Source organism: Babylonia areolata, chromosome 20 (genome assembly GCF_041734735.1).
Source record: "Babylonia areolata isolate BAREFJ2019XMU chromosome 20, ASM4173473v1, whole genome shotgun sequence".
In the NCBI taxonomy this organism is placed as follows: Eukaryota; Metazoa; Mollusca; class Gastropoda; order Neogastropoda; family Buccinidae; genus Babylonia; species Babylonia areolata.
Genome location: NC_134895.1, coordinates 29,034,787 through 29,060,875, shown reverse-complemented (window position 1 = coordinate 29,060,875; position 26,089 = coordinate 29,034,787). Strand labels below are relative to the sequence as shown.

Genomic DNA, 26,089 nt, shown 5'->3' with positions numbered 1-26,089 from the left:
ATACAGTCACCTGGCTCTGCCTTCTCACTCGTTAACCAAGTACTGAGGCTTGAAACCAATTGCAAACTCAGCGTGTTTCACTTTGGGAATTGATAGAAGCTGTCATGATTACAGGCTCTGGTGTTAATGATGATGATGATGAATCTTTAGATGCTGATGAATTGTCCCACAACAGTATTGGTGTGGATGAATATGGGGAAAGTGTTAGCAGTGAGACACATGATTTCAGAGACAGTGACTCAGCAGCAGATGAACATGTGGCTGTTGGTGATGTCACTGAAGTCCAAGACTTGAGCGAGAAACAGTTTCTGTAGATTATCATGCAAGACTGACACCTGGACTGCTCTTATTTCCCGATATTTTTAGTACCTAATGCTGATAGCCAGAATAGTATGTGCATGTGTGTAAGTGAGTGTGTGTGTATAACAGTTTGTATTTGTTCAGGTGACATTGATACTGATTCTATAGTGCATATCCACATACATATACATTTGCCAATTTCATTGCTACAATTAGGAAGTGTCTTTGGTTATAAAAGACTACATTTGTGAAATTTCCATTATGTGAGAAAAACTCACCCCTTTTATGTTAGTTGTAAAAAAATGGATTATTTTCAAAATATGATAAATAATTCAATAATAAAGTGAGTGCTTTGAAACTTTGCCTAATGTTAGGACATTCTATTCTTTATATTTCCACGAAAGTTCTTGGCTGTCTGTCTTTGGATTCTTTTTTAGATTTTTTTTTCTTGTAACTTATACAAACAGCCAGTACAAAGAGTATAATGAAGGAAGTCATCGAGCAGTAGAAAGAGTTATCTCCAAACTGACTGGAATCAACAAAATTGTTTAATGTTTTTATATATGCATTAAAGTCACCTGCCAAAAGAATGTCACAATCATCTTACTTTGGCAATTAATTATGATTGATCCTGTTTCATCAAACAGATCAACACTGCTATTCAGAGATCCCTCAGGGGGAATATAAACCATTCCAGCAACCAGATCTTTATCATAACCAGTGATATTCTTTTGAAGTAAAAACCAAACAGAACTGTTGTTAACACTAGGAAATACATGTATATGGTTAGCAAATGAATCTTTTCCAGCAACTGCAATTCGCCAAGAACTTTGATATAATAAAAATTTATGACTAATAATTGGAGCGATGATACCCAATATCTTTGAGAATTTCTTCAGTAAATTGATGATCTTGTTTGTCAGTTACTGACTCAACGAAAAGAAGGAAATCAAAATGTTTAACATAATCAATAAATTCTTGATGTTTAATCCTGTTCCAAAGTCCATGCACATTAAGGAGTAAGAAGTTAATTTCTCTAGCAGACTGATTAAAAGTTTCTGATGGGACAGGTGTACACTGTTTAAGAACTCCATTTAATTTCTATAAGATAAAGTGCTACAGACCCAAGGCCAAATAGTCCAAGGTGTCTATTCCTAGATAGTACAGGTTATTAGGCATGTCCACAAACACCTTGGCATTTGCTGCATGCTGTCCTAGCGCCGTTTTCAGCACACACCTGAGCTTCTCCTCCAGAGTTGCAGGCACCTTGTTAATGTTGTCATTCCTTTTCACCGGGTGTAACATTCTGCTTTGCAGAGGGGTCAGGGTATTTTCTAAAAGGCATCATTTTTGCTTCAGTTTTCTGTGACATAAGCCTGACCAGGATGGGTCTTGCTGTTCCACTGGTGGTGTTGGTGGTGGTGTTCCTTCCCTTCTTGGTCTTTGGTCCTGCTCTGTGAACAATGGAAATTCTTCATGTTTGATCTGACAGCCAGCTGCTGAGAAGATATTCATGAACTTTTCGTCTGTGTCTTCTTTGGGTGTTTCTGGGACACTGATGATTTTGACTGTTTCCCTTCTGGTGTATTGCTCTTGCTGGTCGAGTTTGTATTGGAGAAGAAGATTTTGACCTTGTTGCAGTTTTATTGTTTCTTCATTTTGCTTCATTCTGGCATTAGCCACAAATGAAAGCCTTTCTTTGAGGGCATTGATAAAGATCTTCTGGATGGAAGATGAAAGAAGAAGTGTAAGCATGGTGAAGATGCAATTGTGTCACATTCAGCTGTGTCAAGTTTCTGGCCTTTTTTGTTCCCTTCAGCTGCCATTGCCTTCAAGACAGAAAGACCCTCACATATGCACATGCACACAGAAAGATATACTCACTTGCACTCACTCCCTCCCTCCCTGTCCTACCACTACCCCCAGCTTACAACTCCACCCCCCCCCCCCACCCCCCAGTCCCCTGTATACACTACACATATATACAACACACATGTGGGGGTTGTTTTATATGTTTGTGCGTACTCTAACATTTTTATGAATGTATTCTCTGACTGATTGTTACTCTGCTTGTTTTTTTTGTTTTTTTTCAGGGTTACTTTTTGCTTCATGCTTTGGAGAAGGAAGTTGGAAAAGTTCAGTTTTTGTCCTTTCTGAAAGAATATGTACAGAAATACCTGTACCAGTTGGTTACTTCACAGGTACATGATTTTCTTCTGTGTATGTCATGTCTGTGCATCTGTGTGTGTGTGAGTGAGTTGTGCACACATGCACAGATGTGTATGTGTGAGTGCATTTTGTTGTTGTTTTTTTCAGTTATAACAAATATATACAATGATACATGCTGCTGCGTGCTCATGTTTGAAAAGTATAAATATAAACCCATATATACAAAAATATATGCTAAAGCATGTGCTCATGTCCATGATAAATACATATTAACAGACATACATACATTCTTCTTTTGTTTTGTTTTTGCTGTCCCATCATCTGTACCATTTTTAGTGGTATTACTCCCACACCACTCATTCCTAGTCCCCCATACACAGTCACACCTGGGTTCATCTTTACCAGTCCCAGTGTTGGCAGTGCACAAAGAACTATTGATGTTAGGTCACGAAGGGGCCACAAACCTAAGGAGACCCTGCATTGCTGCTGAGTTACTTTGGTGGTGTTCAGTAGTGTCTGTTCTGATTTATCATACTGAGGACACCACCTAATAAGCCCCATCCTGACTACAATAATAGCTTAGCCACAGAGCCAGACTGAGTGAGTGTCCCCCCAAGAGTGGAGACTGCCACCACATCCTTCCAAAGACAGTCCCCCATGAAGCTGCTGACACAAATGACAGGATTCACCCCAAGCACAGAAGTTGAGGATTGAAATTGAGATCACCATGAAAGCAGGGCACGGAAGGCCAGAGAATTTGATTTATTTTTTTTTTAATTGATGATGAAGGAGGAGGATGTTGATGACAATGTTGCAATGGAGGTCCATTTTAGGTTTAGGACTATGACACTTACAGTGTTAGTCAGGAAATTTGAGCAACACACCCAAAGATACATTTGTGAAGTGGATGATACTCACTTGTGTGGTCCCAGTCTTCCCATTTAAGCCCATAGCATATTGAAATCTGGGCCACTGTGAATTGAACCTGCATTCTCCCAGCCATCAGTCCGCAATGCTTACCATTTCGCATGGTGGCTGGTCAGCATGCATACATTCATTTCATTTCATTTCTTGAAAGTATAAGCACATGTGAGAGTGTGCATGTGTGTGTGTGTGTGTGTGTGAGTGTGAGTGTGTATATGATTACATAAAAACTTATGTACTTGTGTGTATTTTTATATGTCTATGCTTAGAGGCATGCTGTGGCAGATTTTCTTTTTTTTCCAGGAATTTCTCCAGATGTTCTTTTCAACATTTACTGATTTAACGTAAGTCAGAGTTTGTTGGTTTGTTTATTTATCATCCAGAGGATAATGTATAGTGTGAAACATAGACACGTCCAAATGTACATATAACATTCATATAAAATATTACTGGTAGTTATGTATACATGCTTTCACAAAAATATGGTAACGCACAGACCTGTGCTCACATATATACAAACATGTTTTTTCATGTTGGTAATACTGAAACCATAGTCATAGGAATCAAACAGAAACCTTCTTCCATAACTGTTGATTCACTTAAACTTGGCTGTGCATCCATTCTTCATTCCAGCCTAGTCAAGAACCTGAATATTATTGTTTATACCCGCTCCATGCAACAGTTTCATCAACCAAAATTCATACTATAAATGTTTTTTTGTATGAGTGAAAGATCTGCATGTGAAGCTGTGTGTGTGTGTGTGTGTGTGTGTGTTGTACATTGCATGTAAATGAGTTGGATGAATGGTGTCATGATGTCTGTTTGCAGTGAGAGAGTAAATTGATTTATTATTTTATCTCACACAGTCAAGAGTTTTATACACGTAAAGCACTTTGAGCTCTGTTTGAGAATGAACACTGGATGAGTGTTCATAATTGTTATTAAATACATGGACAAATATATACACATGCACACACATACACAGTCACTCATACAGACACAGAGTTGCAGGGAAACACATGCGCACACACATGCATGTGCATGCACATGCAGAATAATGCCAAAAGAAATAATAATGATAATATGCAGGCTTATATAGCGCAGTACCCCCGTCTCAGATGAGGCTCACCGTGCCTTAAAATAGAATATAATAATTTGAGACTAAGTGATTTAAAAATATGTATTAAAAATATGAAATAATGATAACATAGTCTCACGTCACATTCGCTAAAATTTGCATACTTCAGTCTAAGTGACCTAAAGATATGTTAATCAAGACTGGCTATATCACAGTCTCACATCACATAGGCCCAAATCAAAGCAAAATACATCACATTCACCCTAGTTAAAACATGCACCAAGGAGCCAGACCTCACAGAACCACATGAAAAATCATCACAAATGCACACAAATCTACACAAAGAGCACACCCAGTGATCAAATCACAGCCAGTATGTGCAGATGGAAAGTTTTACTAAGAAAAATAAAATAGGGCAAAACATCATGGAGTGAGGAATCTTTGTTTTCTGTACTGACAGAAGGGCAGATTAATTGGGAGGAGGGAGGGAGGGAGGATTGTCTGCAAATGTAAATCAACATTAGTGCAGATGTTAAACACTTTTAAAGTTACAAATGGTTAGGTTCAAATGTATATGGTTCATTTCAGCAGATGGTAAGTGAATAACTTAAATTAGGTGTTTTTTGCAGACACATATCAATGGAAAGCATCAATGCAGAATGGCTGGATTATCCTGGAATGCCAAAGGTAAAGAAATATATGTATGTTTGTGTGTGTGTTCAGGGGGTGCGGGGGAGGGGGGGTGGGGTACCATAATTTTCGGCTTGCAAGGCCTCTGATTTTAAAGAAAAAAGTTATTTTGAACATGTATGAGGCACACACATCTCATAAGCTGCATCTACCGTAATGTGAAAGCCCTCTATTTTGTCTCTGCTAACAGTGGATGTTATTTTCTGAGCAGTGATATTCTTCGGAAAGCTGGATCAGAATCTGACTTGTTTTTGTCTGCTTGTTGACTTGGCTCTGTTACTCCATTTGTCTTCTCTGTTATCAGGGATTTTTTTACACAGTAAAGAAATTAATTTTTTTGGTCAGGTGAATTTGCAAACGTACAATTTTACAGCCTTCGGTGGAATGTACACTGTTGTGAAGCTCCACTTCATTAGCAATGTTGTCATATACTGAGTTTGTTGTGTCAGGAGGCCCCACATGGTGTTTACTTTTCAGACACAGGTAGGGCACATACAACCTATAAGAAGCAGCAGGGGTCAGATTTGAGTAAAAAGAAGAAAAAAAGCGCCTTATAGACTGAAAATTACGGTAGATGTGTGTGTTTGTATGCCCTCTGTGTGGTCATATGAATTTGTAGATGTATTTTTGAAAAAAGGGCAGAGACAAAGAACTTTAAAAAGCTCACCGTTCAAGGTGTTCATTTATAATGAGTACAGCCAAAGACGAAGAAAAGAATACAGAAACAGGAGTAGAATGTTCACAAAATGAAGCAGTATAACTAAACTCTTTCCATCATATTTTGCCAGAATTGTTAAATGATATCATAACAACCCCTAGATGTCAGTGGGTTATAAACAACATAGAATGAAATTGGCTTGAGGACTGTGTTGACATAGATCACACAAAAAGTGGGAGGAAGGTGGCAGATTGGTGAAGATGTTTATCTGCAAGTACAGTGTCCCAGAGGGTCTGGGCTCAAATATGGGACTCTCCCTTTCCCCATGTTTGACTGGAAAATCAAACTAGTACAGTGTCCCAGAGGGTCTGGGCTCAAATATGGGACTCTCCCTTTCCCCATGTTTGACTGGAAAATCAAACTAAGCGTCTAGTCATTCGGGTAAGACAATAATCCGATGTCCCATGAGCAGAACGCACTTGTCGCACATGGCAACATAAATGTTGGCCTCTGGCAAAAGTCTGCAGAAGACATTCACTCTGATAGGTACACAAGTGTGGTTCATCCGTCGGGATTGACGAGGACCATCTAGTCATCCAGGGGGTGGATGGGTTGGGCTCTGTGGGTGCGCAGATGACTGATCGGGCCAATCCGCGCCCGGAAGGTTCTGACGCAGTGTGGACAGGGGATGGTGGCGGCTGTCGGGGACTTGCTGGCACTGCTTTTCCTGGCCTGTCTGCGTTGCTCTGCTGCAGCGATTCTGTTGGCCTCACAGGATTTGGCGCCTTTGTGGACAGCTGAATGCCACTTTGGTCTGTCCATTGCATTCAGCTCCCATGTGTCATGGCTGATGTTGAAGGCCTTCAGAGAAGCTTTGAGTGTCTTTGAAGCGCTTCTTTTGGCCTCCATGGGAGCGCTTGCCATGTTGGAGTTCACCGTACAGCAGTTTCTTGGGGAGCCGGTGGTCTGGCATGTGAACTACATGGCCTGCCCAGCACAGCTGGGCCTGCATCAAGATGGTGTAGATGCTGGGCAAGTTTGCACGAGTGAGCACCTCTGTGTCAGGGATCTTCTCTTGCCACTTTATGCCGAGAAGTTTTCTGACGCTGGTGGTGTGGAAGTGGTTCAGCTTTTTGGCGTGGCGTTTGTAGACCGTCCATGATTCACATCCATAGAGCAGTGTGGTGAGAACTATGGCCTTGTATACTTTGAGCTTCATCTCCAGGGTGATGCCTCTCCTGTTCCAAATGTTCTTATGGAGTCTGCCAAAGGCAGCGTTGGCTTTGGCGAGTCTGGCATTCACCTCGTCGTCGATGACAACTGTGCGAGAGAGTGTACTGCTCTGGTATGTGAACTTGTCCACCGCGTTCAGTCGTTGCCCGTTGATGAAGATGTTTGGTTCAACGTAAGGTTTTCCTGGAGCTGGCTGGTGCATCACCTCAGTCTTCTTTGTGCTGATTGTGAGGCCAAAGTTGTCACAGGCAGCAGAGAACTTGTCAACACTGTGTTGCATGTCAGCTTTGGAGGCAGTGTTGAGAGCGCAGTCATCAGCAAACAGGAAGTCATTGACGGTGTCTGTCCTCACCTTGGTTTTTGTTTGAAGCCTCCTGAGGTTAAAGAGTGAGCCATCTGTGCGGTACCTGATGCCAATGCCTATGTCAGCGTCTCTGAAGGCATCTGTCAGCATGGCTGAAAACATGAGACTGAACAGGGTGGGGGCAAGAACACACCCTTGCTTGACTCTGTTGGAGACCGGGAATGGTTCTGAAGTCTCTCCGTTGTCTTGGACTCGGGCCAGCATCCCATCGTGTAGTTGCCTTATGATGGTGATGAACTTTCTGGGACACCCGTACTTCGCCATGATTCTCCAAAGGCCATCTCTGCTAACAGTATCAAAGGCCTTGGTCAGATCGACATACGTGGAGTAAAGGTCGGCGTTCTGTTCCTGACACTTCTCCTGGAGCAGCCTGGCAGCAAACACCATGTCGATAGTCCTGCGTTCTTTCCGGAAGCCACACTGGCTCTTTGGTAGGAGACCTTGCTCAAGGTGCACTATGAGACGGTTGATTAGCACTCTGGCCAGAGTCTTGCCTGCGACAGACAGCAGGGATATTCCACGATGGTTGTCACAGGCCTGACGATTTCCTTTGCGCTTGTACAGGTGTATGATGGAAGCGTCTTTGAAGTCCTGTGGAACTGCCTCATGCTGCCAGATGAGCTGGAACAGCTGATGAAGTTCTCAGTCAGCACCATACCACCTTCTTTGTAGACCTCAGCTGGAATGGAGTCTGAGCCAGGGGCTTTGCCATTGGATAGCAGACGGATAGATTTCTGGGTCTCCTCGAAAGTTGGAATGGCATCCAACGACTTACTGACTGGCACCTGGGGGAGTCGGTCGATGGCTTCATCATTGATGGTGGAGGGGCGGTTCAGTATGCTGTCAAAGTGTTCAGCCCATCTCTCAAGGATCCCATCCTTGTCAGTGATCAGGGTAGAACCATCAGCACTGAGGAGTGGAGCAGATCCGGAGGTGGTGGGACTGTAGACTTCTTTCAGGCCGTTATAGAAGTTCTTCATGTCGTTCCTGTCTGCAAAGCCCTGGATCTCATCAGCTTTGTTGCTCAACCAGGAATCCTGCATCTGCCGCAGCTTCAGCTGGATGGTGCTGCGTGCGCTGTTCAGTATGTCTTTCTTTGACTGTGACTTGGGATCTTCAATGTGGGCTCTGTAGGCTTGGCGTTTGTCTTCTAGCAGCTGCTTGATCTCAGTGCAGTTCTCATCAAACCAGTATTTGTGCTTCCTGACAGAAGGCCCCAGGCACTCCATGGCAGTGTTGTACACCGTCTCATGCAGTGCGCCCCATGCTGCCTCCACATTCTGGTTGTCCAGCATGGTGGACTCCAGCCGTTCCTCCACGGTGTCAGCAAAGCTCTGCTTGATGTTGCCTAGCTCCATCTTGTTGACATTCAGGCGTTTGAGTGCTTTCATGCCCTGAGGCCGTCTCTTGGGCTGGATGCGGAGGTTGAGCTTGGAGACGATAAGGTGGTGGTCTGTCCAGCACTTGGCGCGGTACATGGCCCTCGTGACTCTACGTCCTGCCTGTCCCTCTTCCTGACGATGACAAAGTCGATGAGATGCCAATGCCCTGAGCGAGGATGCATCCATGATGTCCTGTTATGGGTAGAGAGGCAGAAGATGGTGTTTGTGATAAGAAGGTTGTGCTCGGTACATGTCTGGAGAAGTAGTTGGCCATTGCTGTTACAGTTACCAACCCCATGCTTCCCAATCACTCCTTCCCAGGAGGTGCTGTCACAACCAACTCTCGCTTTAAAGTCACCAAGAATGATGAGCTTGTCTGCGCTGGGAACAGTGGTGATGACAGTGTTCAGGTCCTCGTAGAACTTGTCCTTGATCTTATCCGGGTTGGTCATGGTGGGCACGTAGGTGCTGACAATGGTGGTAAACTTCTTCCCGTTGCATAAAGGGAGTTTCATCGTCATCAGGCGATCGTTCACTCCTTTTGGGGGGCCAGCCAGCTTGCCAGCGAGGGTTGTCTTCACTGCAAAGCCAACTCCAGCCTCACATCTCTCTTCAGGTCCACAACCACTCCCAAAGAAGGTGTAGCCTGTGCCTCACTCACAGAGTTCGCCTTCTTCTGCCAGTCTGGTCTCACTTAAGGCAGCGATGTCAATGTTGTACCTGGCTAATTCACTCACAATGAGTGCTGTGTGTCTCTGTGGTCTGAGTTGCCTCTGTCCAGAAGCGTACGCACATTCCATGTGGCAATGGTCAATGGGGTGCTCCTTGTTTTCTTCTTTCTTTCCTTTGTGTGTCGACGGCTTGAGTAGGTATGCTGACTAGGGCGGTACGCGGTGTGGAGCAGGCAATGTTTAGGGCACCTTTTCTAGCCCCTTCCTCATGCCATGGAGGTGAGCAGTGCTGTCCTGAAGAGGGCTGCTCAGTCGCTCAGGGGGCTGCCGATCTCCACCGCTGCTCCAGTCGGTGAAAAACAACCCTATGGCCTGAGCCGCCTGTGTGCAGGTCCGCGGCTACGACTGCCAGTGTACCCACACCTGTCGCTTCGTTGCTCGCCTGTCGCCACAGGGCTTGGGGAAAATGATGGTATGGGATGAAGGATGACTGATGACTTGCGCGATGACTTTGTAGTGAGGAGGAGTTGCACACCGTTGACCTCACTCTCTTGTCCGAGACCGTCTGTATCCAGTGGCAAGACGAGGTCAAGACGACTGGAGATGGAAACGGATGCAGTGGATGACCAGGATGTCCTATGTGCCTCATCCTGCCCTCAGCACTCCACAGTGCTCTGCTGCAACCGCCTTCCTCTCTGTTGAACCATGAAGGTTTCTTCCGCAGAGTCCACCGGATCCAGTCTTCACATGCTTGGGTAGACAAGCCCTAACTCACCGAGGGTCTGAGACCCGTCGGCTACCCTCACCTAGTTTAGCCAGCCTGTCAAAGCCATCGCCCAGGGGTTGGGCGCTGCCGCATGCTAGCAGCTTCTAGGACCCATAGGTGAGAGCTGGGTGCCAGTGGGGACCAACAGAGGACGAACCACTCCCAGAAGAGCGTGACAAGCCCCCCCTCTAGAGGTACTGCCCCTCCCGTGCACCCCCTAACCCCCAGGTTGAATATACTTACCATGTCAAACTCGAATGCCCACCCATCTGCCCAAGTGGTTCTTGCTGTGGGTTCACATGGGGCATTCTGAACTGGCCATTGAAATGAGTGATTAGCTCTTGCTTTCCTTGGGTGGAAGCGCCGTGTCCACCCCTTCCCATCCTGTGCGGCAGTCCTCAGGGGGCTGCTGGGCGGGAGCGGAAAACCTCGGGTGGAGGCACATTGTCCGCCTCCCGCCCCACCCCACCCCCCGGCCCCCCTCGCCCCGCCTCTCGTCTGCCTGGCCCTCGGGCTGCCGGAGGTGGCCGGAAACCCCCTGTACCTCCAAAACTCAAGGAGGGGAGGGTTGCGGCCTCGGCGGGATCAGGAGGGGCCGAGGTCGTGGATATTCCGACTTGGTCGGAATCAGAAAAATTAATTTCTAAAAATAAATACTCCATCCTGGCCGACCTTGAGCCACCGCAAGCAGAGGAGCAGGGGGTAGCGATGGAATAGGCTGCTGCTTTTTAAAAATTTTTTTTTTAACCTTTTTAATGACAGTGATCCGCTGGAACATCCGGGGTTTCTACGCCAATTTCCAGGAACTCCAGCTGCTTTGTCGTGCTTTGAAACCTTCAGTGCTGGCGCTGCAGGAGACTCTGCAAAGAGATGGCAAGGTTTTTTCTCTCTCTGGTTTTAACTCCGTTTTTAAACCCGCTCAACCGAATCAAGAGGGATTGACGGGAGGTGTCGCTCTTTTTATTCACAAGTCCCTTTTATACAGTACAGTTCTTTTAAGCACCCCTTTACAGGCGGTGGCAGTCAGAGTCACACTTGAGAAAACCATCACTGTCTGCTCTCTCTACCTTCCTCCTTCCGTCCGTGTTCTGAGGCAGGACCTCATGAACCTGGTCGACCAGCTCCCACGTCCGTTTTTACTGTTGGGCGACTTCAATGGACACTCCCTGCTCTGGGGAAGTGAGATGACATCAGCCCGAGGTCTTCTCTTGGAAAACCTTCTTTCCGACATGGACTTGTGCTGTCTTAACGACAAGTCTCCCACTTACCTTCATCTGTCCTCTGGAAAGCTCTCGTGTTTAGATCTGTCGGTCTGCGATCCATCGTTGGTCCTGGACTACGAGTGGAAAGTGCACGACGATCTGCACGGGAGTGACCACTTTCCTGTCGTCCTCAGCCCCACAGATGGAGAAGGTGACTCTCTGCCTGACCGCCTGAGCTATGACAAAGCAGACTGGAGTTTTTTTACCACGAGGATAAGAGCGGAGCTGCAGGAAGAAACAGTATTGAAAAGCAAGGACCCTGCTGACACTCTGACTCGGATCGTTTTAGATTGCGCCAAAGCAGCAATCCCATCGTCTACCTCCAAGCCGCAGGTGCCAAGAACGCCCTGGTTCAACGCGGAATGTCGGGAGGCCCGTAAGTCTCGGAAGAGAGCGCAGCGACGCGTCTTTCGGAGACTGGAGACCGATAGCGTTCGAACCCATCAACAGCTGAGAGCGAAAGCCAGGTATTTTTTTAAAAAGAGCCAGAGAAAGTCATGGAGAGATTTTTGCTCTTCCTTAACCTCCAACACATCCAAGAAGAAAGTGTGGAGGGTTTTAAAAAGAATTAAGGGCAAAAACGTATGCCCAACCTTTCATCATCTTAAACTTTCAGACGCTCTGGTCACAGAGAAGAAAGCAGTTGCCAATTTGCTTGCCTCCACAATTGAACAGAACTCGAGATCTGCTAACAAATCTGCTCGTTTTCTTAAAACCAAAAACCTGTCAGAAAAAACACCATGTAACTTCTTTTCCGACAACACAGAGAATTACAACCTTCCTTTCACAATGAATGAACTTAAAGACCTGTACGGATTCCTGTCCAGGAATGGACGAGGTCCATTATAAACTCTTAAAGCACCTTCCCCAAACCTGTCTGGACACCTTGCTTCAAGTTTATAACCACATCTGGGTCACAGGCTTTTTTCCACCCTCCTGGCGGAAAGCCCTCATAATCCCGCTGCCGAAACCGGGAAAAGACCCCTCGAACCCCTCCAACTACCGCCCAATTGCACTAACCAGCTTCTAAGGTAAATGTGCTAAGTTTAACTTAAAGGAAATAACAGTGTAATGGTAAAATTACTGGAAATATTTATTGGTTCTTCGCAAGTTCTTGTACCCTTCCCAGCAGTGCATTATCAATATAATTTGAATGTATTGAAAGAATTAGGTTTTTTAAAAGTATTTCTGTGCCAAATTTATTGTAAATAGATAACAGAGAAAATGATTTTTTAAAGTTTACCACAGAAACAAATGCATGCATGCACTCCCCCCCCCCCCCCCCCTACACATATACACTGAGACAGAAACACAAACACACAAACAGCCAAACAGGGCTATTACATGGACTTATTTTATTCACACACATGAGCCAAAGAAAAAAAACATACACTGTGTATCAACAATGCATTTTTCCAGAGTCTGACAGACAAAGCTGACAAAGGCAAGGACATTGATGACAAAAAGAATGCTTTGTTTGCACAAGTCCAAGAACAGGTTAGCAGCATTAGTTCTTTGTTGATTTCTCCATCTTTGTTGATATCTGTACTGAATGTCTTGTTCGTTGTATTTTGTTTTATGGTTCGGTTTTGTTTGTGTTTTTTTTTTTTGCTGCCTGATAATTTTTTTACCCCTGTGCCAGCCATCCTGACTACCTCAGACACAATCACACCGAGGCCTGTCTTTCACAGAGAGGTGGTGCTTCATGAAGGGCAACACACAGGTGCTTGTGCTCAGTGTTGATTAGTGTTCCTGCTGTCTTTGTTTACTGTTAGTTTGTGACCCCTTCGCTTTTTCTGAGCAGCTGTTTCATAATGAACTGGTTTGTGATGAAGACACTGAAAGAATAAATGAAAGAAAGAAAGTACGTAAGAGAGGACAGAGAAGAGGTGTGAAGAGGAAACTAGAAAAAACTATTACAAAGCTCCCTCTTCCATCTGTGATGTTGTCTAATGGTCTCTCAACCCCAATGGCAAGAACTGTAATTTAGATGAAATATAGGCAAACGGTAGATTTTTAAGTGAAATCAGGAACTTGTGTGCTTTGTTTTACTGCAACATGGTTGAGTGAAAAAGATAATGCATGAAAGTATGGTGATCGATGGTTTAAGCACTTCAAACAGAATAGACAGAGACTGTGAAGAAGTGGGGAAGAAAATGGGTGGTTGTGTGTGCTTATATGTCAGTGAAAAGTGGTGTGACAGTGCAAATGTGTGTGTGAAAAAGCAGTTGTGTACACAGGAACTAGAATTCATTACAGTCTCTGAGACCTCAAGTGTCTGCCACCTGAGTTTGGCTGCATCTTGCTGACAGTGATGTATGCCCAAGTTTTTTGACTAGGCATGAACTGAAGGTGAAGGAAAGACGATAACCGCTGAAGTTCGTCAGGTGACCCCTTACCTCGGCGGAGGGGGGGGATTTTTCATTATGTTTTCCCTAAAATTTGATCAATTTGCCATCCAAATATAACCTGTCTGCCAAAAATGAATTATGGTATGAATATACCAGTGTATGGTTAAAAAATGCACTGTTTTTATATAGTCTAGAGCAGATTTCTGGATAGTGTGCTATATAAGTCGTGAAAGTGAGTCATCCAAAAAATGGTATGTTGTTATTAGTGAAGTGTTCTGTTTGACTAAGATTTGGTTTTTAGAGCTTCTTTTTATATTACTTAACCTTTTGCTATCAATAATAACCAGCTTAGATTTACCCGGGCACTACAGATGTTCCACTTCTTACCCAAATTCTACAATTTCAAGTATTGCGTTGTTTTATTTGGTAAACAAGCTATCATTATTAATGATTCATGTATCACATACATCAGCAGAGGGAATTTTCACAATACATGCTTTATAGTTTGGTCATTTTTTCTGTCCATAATTACCTGTATCTGATAATGTCAGTTATGGTTGAAGAATTGAGACAATGTTGTTGTTGTTGTTTTTTAAAAAGAAGGGTGTGTGTGTGTGTGGGGGGGGAGGGGGGGGGGGGCGGGGGGGAAGGGGGAGGGGAACCCACACACATACACATAAAAATCACCCCCTCTTTGGCAGTTTCGAAAGGTGTGGCCAACAAAAATTGTATACAGTTTAGTGTTGATCGCAAAGTCACATTACAGATTATCATCTGATGTAGAAAAGCACTTTCAACCCTATGGAGACATAGTTAAATAGTGCATGTAGTTTTACTGTGATGGGCAAATATGGGCTTATTTGAAAAATTCAACACACTTTCACACAGAGACAAAAGACATACAAATTATATATCACTAGAAAGTTTACCATCTCTTCTTTTAACATTTTCAAACTGTTTTCTCATTAAATGCTGCTAAATGTTTTTAAAAATATTTTAAATTGTGTCACTAAATACTGAAAAAAAAAAAAAAAATTGAAAAATAGGTATACTGTATTCACCAGGCATGTCATATCCATCAGCTAATCCATAAGGCAGCATAAGATGATTTTCTCACACAGTAAGGTTCCCTGATTCTCATGAATCAGTTTGAAGTCAAATGTTGCACCACAAACTGTTAAAAAAAAAAAAAAAAAAGAAAAAAAAAAAAAGAAAAAAAGATCACAACACTGGAAAGAGAGAAAAAGCAAAACCATACAAAACCATCACTTGAAAAAAAGAAGAAAAAACAACCTATTTACACATTTCTGCTGCAGCTAGATTATTATTTGCTGTAGTCCTTGACTGTGTGGAACACTTCAAAGCATGGAACAGCACAGAGGGGCACTCTACACTGTTTGCACAAGATTGTGGTGGCCTTTTTTTTTTTCTTTTTTTTTTTCACCTCTTGATGTGACGCTCCTTGTGCTTTGTGTTTGGCATAACACACCTTGCACCCTCTCTGTGCTTTCCTGGTCTGCTGCTCCTTGGTGGGTGGAATGTTAGCAGGCCAGCGACTGCCTGGCATCAGTCTTCCCATGTCTGATGCTGTGTCTGGCAGATCTCCTCCTCATGCGTGTAAAGTGCTTTGAAATTCTGTAACGGACAATGCTGTCATTAGAAAAAAAGAAGAAAAGCTTTTGCATGTATTGCAGAAAAAAAAAAAAAAAAAAAGGGCAAAAAAGAAAAGAAAAAAAAAAAGCAAAATAAACATCAATAATATTACACAGCATATACACATGTATAATAATTCAGGAGTGACAGTATAAATAACACACACTCACAGACACGCCCATGCATAATACACTGACACACCCATTGCACAGACACACACCCACACAATTAAATCAGTGCACACACAGAAAATGATAATTTTACATTAATCTATACAAATTATTCATAACAAATTGTAAAAATCAACATTATTTACACAAGAAATAAATTAGCAAAGTATCAAATTGTAAACACATTCACCTCAACAGGAGTGGACGTGTCTGGAAAGTCAGTGAGAGTCCTGGGGTCCCAGTGAAAGGTGCAGCCAGTGGGAAGTTTGTCAGGTCTTTTACTCACTCATACAAGTACTCATGTTCCTCATCATCAATATCTACAGTCATCAAGTCATCTTGTCTTGCAGTATGGTCGTCACTAGTGTCACTGTCGATTTCTGTCTCAGCGTCATAGGGGTCAGTCAGCAAAGTTTTGTCGTCACTTTCAAAATCATCATCTGTTACTAACTGAATGTCATCATCATCAGAAAAATCATCAGAGAATTCGTCACCAGTGTCAAGGAGGTAACGTTCAATGTCTGATCCTTCTTCTGTCACAATTTCGACAGCCTCACGCAGGGAGTACATTCATCTCGCTGCCATCTTGGTTATGAAAAGATCGACCTTTCACCCAGTCTAGAAAAGTCTAGAAAAAAAGCCTTTCATGTGGTTAACGGTCAAGGGGAAATAACTCAGTTTTTCCTAGACTGATTCCTCAAGACAGCCTGATTAGTTTACCTTTAACCCTTTGAGCCCTGACCACCGCTTTACTGGTGGTAGAGAAAAATGACATAATGTCTAGCCACTGTTTGAATGGGGTGTAAACACTTGTGTCGTGTTTTGCTATTGGTTGACTTACACTGAAGAGCCAATCAGAAAAACCGTAATATTCTGACGTCAGCGAACGTAGTACCAACATGGCCGCACCTTTTCATTGTGTTTTGTGCATGTGCTTTGGATAAAAAAGATCGATTTCAATATAAGTCAACCAATAGCAAAACACGACACAAGTGTTTATGCACCACTCAACCGGTGGCTAGACATTATGTCATTTTTCTCTACCAGCGGTAAAGCGGTGGTCAAGGCACTTTTTTATATCTGCAGTGACACATTAAATACCAATTATTTGCAAATTTTGGCTCAGGAGCTCAGGCTGAAGGGTTAAAATTGCTCAGGAACTCAGGGCTTAAAGGGTTAATTGAACACTGCTGAGTGTATGAAAAAAAATTCTGCGATCTGCCGAATCCTACAGTACGGCACGTCATTCTGAGCGGGTGGAGCGCTGGCGCCGAAGCACTGGCACATCTCCAATGAGTTAATGGTTCAACCTGTGTGTATGTCTGATGAGTATAGTAACACATTCTGTTATTTGGAGCTGCAAAACCTATTTTGTCCCCAAATGTTGAGTCCTGTAGTTTGGATTTTGATGCTGGGAGTGTTTCTCTTGCATGCATGATACGTCTCTCAACATTGATACACACTCTGCTTCGTCTTTGCCAATGAAGTTCTTTTCCATTTATTCACACACATGCTTAAAATTGTCCCCATATGCTTCCTTTTGCTCTGCAAATAATGTGTCTCTTTTTCCATGTCTATCCACATGCATCAGAATTAGGACCCTTCTGGAAGATTTTGTGGTAGCGTGCTTCCATGCCACAAGATTTGCCATGTATTTAGATGTTCACAACAATTCCCTTGGTTATAGTAGCTGCCTTTTTGTTATCGAGTTCTCAGCAATTTTGTCACACTTTCCCCATTTGATAGCTCTGGTCTTTAGAAACTGGGTTCCATTTCTCCACTTTGTCGCACATGCTGAAGCAATCTTTTGGAAACAAAACAGTTGAAGCTTGCTGTGCAAGTTGTCTTATTTCCTGGGAGTTAATGATCTGACTGTTGTATTCTCCTTCTCTTCGGCATTCTGTCCTTATGTCATTGTGTCACTATTTGCATTCAAGAACCATGTCTGACATTTGTAAAGTTTTTGAAACACTCTCCATGAAATCTGTACAACATATAATCTAGTCTCTTTGAAAACTTTGTGAAACTTTCAAAATTTGAACGGGTTTTGTGAACACATCAGATTTCAGATTTCTAAATCTGACCCTTGCTTTGTTCGGTCACTAATTTTATGCATGTGTCGAAGCTGTTTTTGCTGTTAACCCTTTGAGCCCTGAGTTCCTGAGCAATTTTAATCCTTCTGCCTGAGCTCCTGAGCCAAAATTTACAAATAATTGGTATTAAACCCTTTGAGCCCTGACCACCGCTTTACCGGTGGCAGAGAAAAATGACATAATGCCCAGCCACCGGTTGAGCGGTGCGTAAACACTTGAAGTGTGCAGAGTCTCAGCCTGGCCCGTCAGGGCAGAAATCAGGGACAAAACGTGCGAGAAAACAACTATACACAACGCAGCAAGTAATTGATATGCTTGATGATTTATCGGAAGTAGAGTATGACAATGATTACTCTGATAGTGAGGTGGAATTCGAATCCGATGATTTTTCTACAGATAGTGATGTTGAAAATGAATCTGAGCATGCAGAATCAGTTGATCAAAGGAGGCTTGTCAGGTTGAGACTCTGCACGCTTCATGGTAGAAATCGATATTTTTTTTATCCAAAGCACATGCACAAAACACAGTGAGGGGGCGCGGCAATGTTGGTACTGCGTTCGCTGGCGTCAGAATATTACGGTTTTTCTGATTGGCTCTGCAATATAAGTCAACCAATAGCAAAACACGACACAAGTGTTTATGCACTGCTCAACCGGTGGCCAGGCATTATGCCACCCCTCCCCACCACTGGTAAAGCGGTGGTCAGGGCTCAAAGGGTTAATGATGAAGAATTTGTTTGTCCGAGCTTCTGCCTTTTTTGTTTAACACAAAGAAATTAAATGTAAGTACATTATGTTAGTACTGTGGTGTTACAACCAGGTATACCCCAGATTTCATCTATATAGTTTAAAGAAGAAAAAGTGATGTATATAATCTCTCTCTCTCTCTCTCTCTCTCTCTCTCTCTCGCTCTCTCTGTACACACACACACACACACACACACACACACACACACACACACACACACACACACACACACACACACACACACACACACATATATATATATATATATATATATATATATATATATATATATATATATATACTCCCCCTGCATTCAAACCAAATAATACCCCACTCATGCTGATACAGTGTGATCTCTTTCATAGAAATGTGTTGAAAAAGAAAAAAAGACAACGCCAACTCGTTTCATTTACAGTATGGCCCTTGAGGTCGGCTGGGACATAAACTGTATCTATTAGACTGATAAAATGCTTTACTACATATATAACACAAATGTATTGTAATACAGTGCTTAAATATGTCAGCAGTTACCTCACACTCATAAAGGAATACTTCATCTGGTAACCAAGTTGCTGATGTTTGAGCATTTTTCAGTACACCAGAAGTACTTGATCACATGACAAGCTATTACAGCACTAATCCAATTTTAAAGGAATTCATAAATAGCTCACTCTAATCCCTTTCTGTAGACATAAAGAAATTAACTGAATGATGAAATATGTGGATGTAGTGCCATTTCAAGCACATATGCCCCAAAAAGTCCTTTATAGGGCCCAAAGAAGGAAAAATGGCCTATATTTACCCTCCTCCTGCATTTGTAACGTAATTAAAATATATGAAAAATCCCCCCCTGCTGGGGTCAGGGTTAACATTTGCCACCTGACAGACTACTGTTGTGCGCGATCTTCAGATCATTTCTGCCAACCCCCAATGTTTTATTGTTGGAGATTTTAATTACTGTGATTTACGGAAAGCCGTTCCTTCTTTTGAACAATATGTTACCTGCCACACACAACTGGATAAGATGATTGACTTGAGCTATGTGAATATTCACCATGCATATAAATCTGGTAACAGTGGTTGCATCTAATATTGATTTGCATCTAATTCCATCTTACAGACCCAAAATCAAAGTAGAAGCGGTTATGAAAAAGTGTGAAAGTATGGACGCCACAGAGAGTGGGTGATTTGAAAAGACTACTGACTGGAGTGTGTTCATTGACTTATGTGATGATGTTCATGAAGCAATGGATGTTGTTATTTCTTACATCAGTTTCTGTGAAGACCAAATAATTCTGACAAAAACTATTAAAGATTGTTTCCCAACAAAAAATCATGGATCTATCAAAACCATTTTGAATGAGAAAAAGTCAGCATTTCAGTTCGGGAACAAAGAAGACGGAAAACTAATTCAAAAGAAGCTTAGACAGGAGTTGCAGAGGGGACAAAGGGAATTCAAAACCAAAGTAGAGCAGCAGTTTCAGACAGGAAGAATGGCCGAGCATGGGGATGGGTTGAAAATGTTTACTGGAGAAATGAAAAGGAAAACAGTTGCTCGTCAAATGTAAATGGACAAAAAGGTTGATTTTTTCAAAATAAACTTAACAGTTTTTATTGCCGCTTTGAAAGGAATGATCAGGGAGGGGAACTTGATAGTACGATATCACAGCTGCAAGGAAAGATCAAAGACAGAAATGCCAACCAGGACTTTAAATCTGATGCAAAAGTTGTTGATTATTATTATTATTATTATTATTATTATTTTATTTTTTTTTTTTCAAAATTGAACGTCAAGAAAGTAGTAGACCCACATAATGTCTGTAGACAATTACAAAAGATGTGCCTTTGAACTATGTGATGCGTTCTGAAAATTTACAACTGGTCTCTCAAGGTCTGCTTTGTCCCCAATATCGGGAGAAAAAAAACCCCAACTTTCATTTATTATGTCCCAAAGAAAAAGAACCCAGCTGCACCGACATATAGTAATGGAATGTTTTGAAAATAAATTTCTCCACCATCTGTTATCTCTCACTAAGCAACACATTGACACTCTTCAGATAGTGTACAAACCAAACAGAAGTATTGATGATGCCGTTTTACTTCTCCTTCACAATGTTTTCTTTCATTTAGATAACACAGGGTCACTTGTTCGCATTCTAAATGACTTCTCTTCCACTTTTAGCACAATACAACCTCACCTTCTAGCCCTCAAACTGTTGGGCTTATAAGTTGATCCTAAACTCATTGTTTGGATAATTTGCTTTCTCAGTAGAACCCAGTCAGTCCATTTTCAATCTGTGCACTCTTCTCAAAACTCTACCACTACTGGTGCACCCCAAGGTACAATGCTGTCCTCTGTTCTCTTTATACACTGACTGCGGAGGCATGGAAGAAACTCATAAACTTGTATATTCTGACAATTCAGCTATACTTTAGTGAAATCAGAAAGTTCTGTTCCCGGTGTGAAGAGAACCACCTGGATCTCGACATTCTGAAAACAGAAGAAATGTTAATAGATTTTTTTTAAAAGACCCCATGCCTGTTAGACTTTCTGGTGATGATAACCCCGCTTACCCAGGTGGGGAGGGATTTTTCATTATGATTCCCCTAAAGTTTCATCAATTTGCCATCCAAATATACCTGTCTGCCAAAAATGAAATATGGGTATGGTTAAAAAAGGCACTGTGTTTGTATTGTCGCAAAAGTGTGTGATCAACAAAAATGGCATGTTGTTATTAGTGTTATTTGACTAAGTTTTGGTTTGTAGAGCTTCATGATATATCACTCAGCCTTCTAGTTCTACTATCAAGAATGACCTGCTAAAATATACCCAAGTGTTGCAGGTATTCTATTACTGACCCAAACTCCACAATTTCAAGTATCGGGTCACACAATTACAACATTTTATTTGGTAAACGAAACATCATCATTAATGTTTTTTGTGTCCACACCCCACTTACATCAGCAGGAGGATTTTTCACAATATCTGCTTTATAGTTTGGTCAGTTTTTTTCTGTCCATTATTATGTGTGTGACTTAATGTCAACTGCGATTTAAGAATCCAGACAGTGTTAAGAAAATAAATAAATAGAATAAAAATTGAATAAAGAACCCCATCAACTCCCATCTTTGGCAGTTGCTAAAGGTGTGGCCAACACAAATAGCAGGCAGTTTAGAGTTCATTGCAAAACTAATCTAATCATTCCTTTCAAATTACAGGAAATATCACTGAGTTATTCATGTGCACTACCAACCTGTGCCATCTTTCATTTCTTGCCACAAGAACCTTTTCCTTGTACTTTGCATATATTAATGGTATACTTTTGTAGGTTTTTTTAACTCCATTTTGGGGCACTTTAAGATGCCCATGTGTGTCTTCGGAGAGTTCCTTTGTACTTCGTGAGTCTTTAAGAAACTGTCACAGATGAAGTGTCCCCAGAGCTTCCAACTCTGATAGCAACTGAACAGTGTCTCTAAAGCCTGTTCCTCTCATGAGTTTTCCCAGGGTACTAAGAGAGCACGTGAAGTGAAACGCATCAAGACATAACTGCATTCTTCTGGGACAGTTCATTTTGCCAAATGGCCATCAGTGCTTTCTTTGCAACTGCAAACACAAACGTGACAAAGGCATACTCCTGACCCAGTTGTCTTGTTGCATTCAGTGACACATGCAGAACGTGTTGCACTGTTATACTGTTGGTGACAGGATGAAGAACAGGTTGGGTAGTCAACTGGTGACTACTCCTGCACAGAGTGTCAGGTCAGGTCATTAGATCTGCTACTGGTAACCTGTAATCCAGTACAACCTGTTCAGGGTCGGGGTGCTGGCGACTAAACCGGCACTCCCACCCGTCCCTTGCGGGACTGGTGAGGCGGGTGGCTAGACACCCTTATGGAATTAAAAACGAGATCCATAAAAGGGCGTTGGCTCAGGAGAGCCACTGACGGCCATCTAGCTCCACCGTGCTGTGTGCATGCCACACGTAGTTGGCCCCCGGGGTGTGTCTACCCATGCATGTGAAGTCTGGATCCGGCAGAATCTGTGGAAGAAACCTATTGGTTCAACGGAGAGGAAGGCGGTTCCAGCAACGGACTGTGGAGTGCAGAGAGCAAGATGAGACAAGGATATCTTGGTCATCCACTGCATCCGTGCTCATCTTCCAGTCGTCTCGACTTAGTCTTGCCACTGGAAATTGGTGAACCCGGACGAGAGAGTGAGGTCGACGTTGCGCAACTCCTCTTCACTTTAAACAAACTCATCGCGCAAGTCATCAGTCATCCTTAATGACCTTTCATCCTTCATCCTTTCATCACCCCTAAGTCCTGTGGCGACAGGCGAGCGACGAAACGACAGGTGTGGGTACATTGGCAGTCGCAGCCGCAGACCTGCACGCAGGCGGCTCAGGCCATAGGGTCGTTCTTCATCGACAGGAGCAGCGATGGAGCTCGGCAGCCGTCTGAGTGTCTGAGCAGCCCTCTTTAGGAATGCACTGCTCACCTCCCTGGCATGAAGAAGGGGCTAGAAAAGGTGCCCTAAAAATTGCCTGGTCCATATCACCCTGGCCAGCATACCGCAGCTGGTGGGGACCCTACATCAGCGGTCAAAACAAAGAGAAAGAAAAGGAAAAAAAAACAAGGATCGTTCTTCTCACCATTGGTGCTTGGAACATAAGGACTCTCCTGGACAGAGACAGACCCCAAAGGAGAACGGCACTAGTTGCATCCAAACTCGCTAGATACAACATCGACATCGCAGCCTTGAGTGAGACTCGGCTTGCAGGCGAAGGCGAGCTCAATGAACGGGGATCTGGTTACACCTTCTTCTGGAGTGGACGAGGAAGCGAAGAGCGACGTGAGGCTGGCGTTGGTTTTGCAGTAAAAACAGCACTTGTCAGCAAGCTAGCTGGATCCCAAAGGGAGTCAACGATAGGCTTATGACCATGAAACTCCCACTGGCATCTGGCCAGAAGCACCTCACCATTGTCAGTGCCTACGCCCCAACCATGACCAACCTGGATGAAGTGAAGGCGAAGTTCTACGAGGACCTTCATTCTGTCATTGCTGCTATCCCGAAAGTAGACAAGCTTATCATTCTTGGGGACTTCAATGCTAGAGTTGGCTCTGACTACATCTCCTGGGATGGAGTGATTGGAAAGCATGGCGTGGGCCACTGCAACCCAAATGGATTGCTTTTGCTTCAGACCTGTGCAGAGCATGAACTGCTGATAACCAACACAGTTTTCTGCCTCCCTACCCGTAACAGGACGTCATGGATGCACCCTCGCTCAAAGCATTGGCATCTCATCGATTACGTCATCGTCAGGAAAAGGGATAAGCAAGATGTACGTGTGACAAAGACCATGTGCGGCGCTGAGTGTTGGACAGACCATCGCCTTGTAGTCTCGAAGCTGAATATTCGAATCCAACCCAAGAGACACCCCCAAGGCCAGAAGGCTCCAAAACGGCTCAACATCGCTAAGCTGAAAAACATCACCATCAAACAGACCTTTGTGGAGCTGCTGGAAGATCGTCTGGAATCCGCCTCTCTGGACAGCCAGAATGTGGAGTCTGACTGGAGGACCCTGCGCGAGCTGATCTATAGTACAGACCCATGACCAGAAAGCACAAAGACTGGTTTGATGAAAACTGTGATGAAAGCAAGCAGCTTCTGGATGAGAAACGCCGTCTACATCAAGCCTACCTGAGCAACCCAAAGTCCACATCAAAAAAGGATGCATACAATGCCATCCGCAGGACTGTTCAGCAAAAGTTACGTCAGATGCAGGATAAGTGGCTGAGTGACAAAGCTGATGAGATCCAGGGATATGCTGACAGGCACGATATGAAGAAGTTCTATGATGCATTAAAAGAAATCTATGGCCCCACATCCTCCGGATCATCCCCCCCTCAATGCAGCTGGGCTGAGCACTTCAACAGTGTCCTAAATCACCCTTCCTCCATAAATGATGAAGCCGTAGACCATCTCCCACAAGTCCCATTCAACGAAGCACTGGACAATCCGCCAACACTTCTTGAGACCCAGAAAGCAATTCGTCCGCTATCCAGTGGCAAAGCACCTGGCTCAGACTCCATACCAGCAGAGGTCTACAAGGATGGAGGCACTGTGCTGACTGAGAAGCTCCATCAGCTGTACTCACTCATGTGGAAAGAAGAGACGATCCCCCAGGATTTCAAAGATGCATCTATCATTCACTTGTACAAGCGAAAGGGGAACCGGCAAGCCTGTGATAACCATCGGGGCATTTCCTTGCTCTCCATCGCAGGCAAGATACTCGACAGGATCCTACTAAACCACCTCACAGCACACCTTGACCAAGGTCATTTGCCTAAGAGCCAATGTGGATTCCGGAAAGAGTGCGGAACCACCGACATGGTGTTTGCTGCAAGGCAGCTGCAAGAGAAATGTCAGGAGCAAAATGCTGATCTGTTCGACCTCACTAAGGCCTTCGACACCGTGAGTAGAGAGGGACTGTGGAAAATCATGGCCAAGTACGGATGCCCTCGGAAATTTATTTCCTTGGTCAGCCAATTCCATGAAGGCATGCAGGCTCGAGTCCAGGACAATGGTGAAACATCTGCACCTTTTCCTGTCACAAATGGTGTCAAGCAAGGCTGTGTCCTGGTGCCAACACTGTTCAGCCTCATGTTCTCTGCAATGCTTACTGATGCCTTCAGAGATGGTGATGTTGGAATCGGCCTGAAGTACCGAACAGATGGCAAGCTGTTCAACATTAGAAGGCTTCAAGCAAAAACGAAGGTCATGACAGACATTATCAGAGACTTTTTTGTTTGCTGATGATTGTGCCCTCAACGCTGGATCTGAAGCTGACATGCAACTCAGCGTTGACAAGTTTGCCACTGCCAGCAGGAACTTCGGCCTTACCATCAGCACGAGGAAAACTGAAGTTCTCCATCAGCCAGCCCCAGGGAAACCCCACGTTGAGCCCAACATCACAGTCAACGGTCAGAGCTTCAGTGCAGTGGAGCGGTTCACATACCTTGGCAGCACACTGTCACGGAATGCGACCATCGACGATGAAGTGAACGTCAGGATTGCAAGAGCAAGCGCAACCTTTGGCAGACTCTATGCAAATGTCTGGAACAGAAGAGGCATTGGTCTTGAGACCAAGCTAAAGGTCTACAGAGCAGTAGTTCTCCCCACACTACTGTACGCCTGCGAAACTTGGACAGTGTACCAACGACATGCCAAGAAGCTGAACCACTTCCATACAACATGCCTCAGGAAGCTACTGAACATCAAGTGGCAAGACAGGACCCCAGACACGGAGGTGCTTGCAAAAGCCACCCTTCCCAGCATCTTCACCATCCTGATGCAGTCCCAGCTTCGCTGAGCTGGACACGTGGCGCGCATGCCAGACCATCGGCTGCCCAAAAGGCTCTTCTATGGCGAGCTGCAACAAGGGAAGAGATCACACGGAGGTCAGAAGAAGCGCTTCAGAGATACTCTGAAAGTCTCTCTGAAAGCGTTTGATATCAACCCTGACTCCTGCGAGGAATCTGCAGTGAACCGTGACAAATGGCGTGCTGCTGTGCACAA

General features: G+C 43.8%; 1 protein-coding gene across 4 annotated transcripts in view; it reads left to right on the top strand.

The window, feature by feature from the left end:
* Positions 1 to 26,089, top strand: part of LOC143295379 (aminopeptidase O-like) — a 203,677-nt gene that overhangs the window by 89,153 nt on the left and 88,435 nt on the right. For all 4 annotated transcript variants that reach the window (XM_076607046.1, XM_076607047.1, XM_076607044.1 and 1 more), the window contains exons 9-12: positions 2,394 to 2,501; positions 3,697 to 3,737; positions 5,101 to 5,158; positions 12,917 to 12,994. In XM_076607046.1, the coding sequence (XP_076463161.1) occupies positions 2,394 to 2,501; positions 3,697 to 3,737; positions 5,101 to 5,158; positions 12,917 to 12,994 (285 nt within the window). The remainder of the gene's footprint in view (positions 1 to 2,393; positions 2,502 to 3,696; positions 3,738 to 5,100; positions 5,159 to 12,916; positions 12,995 to 26,089) is intronic.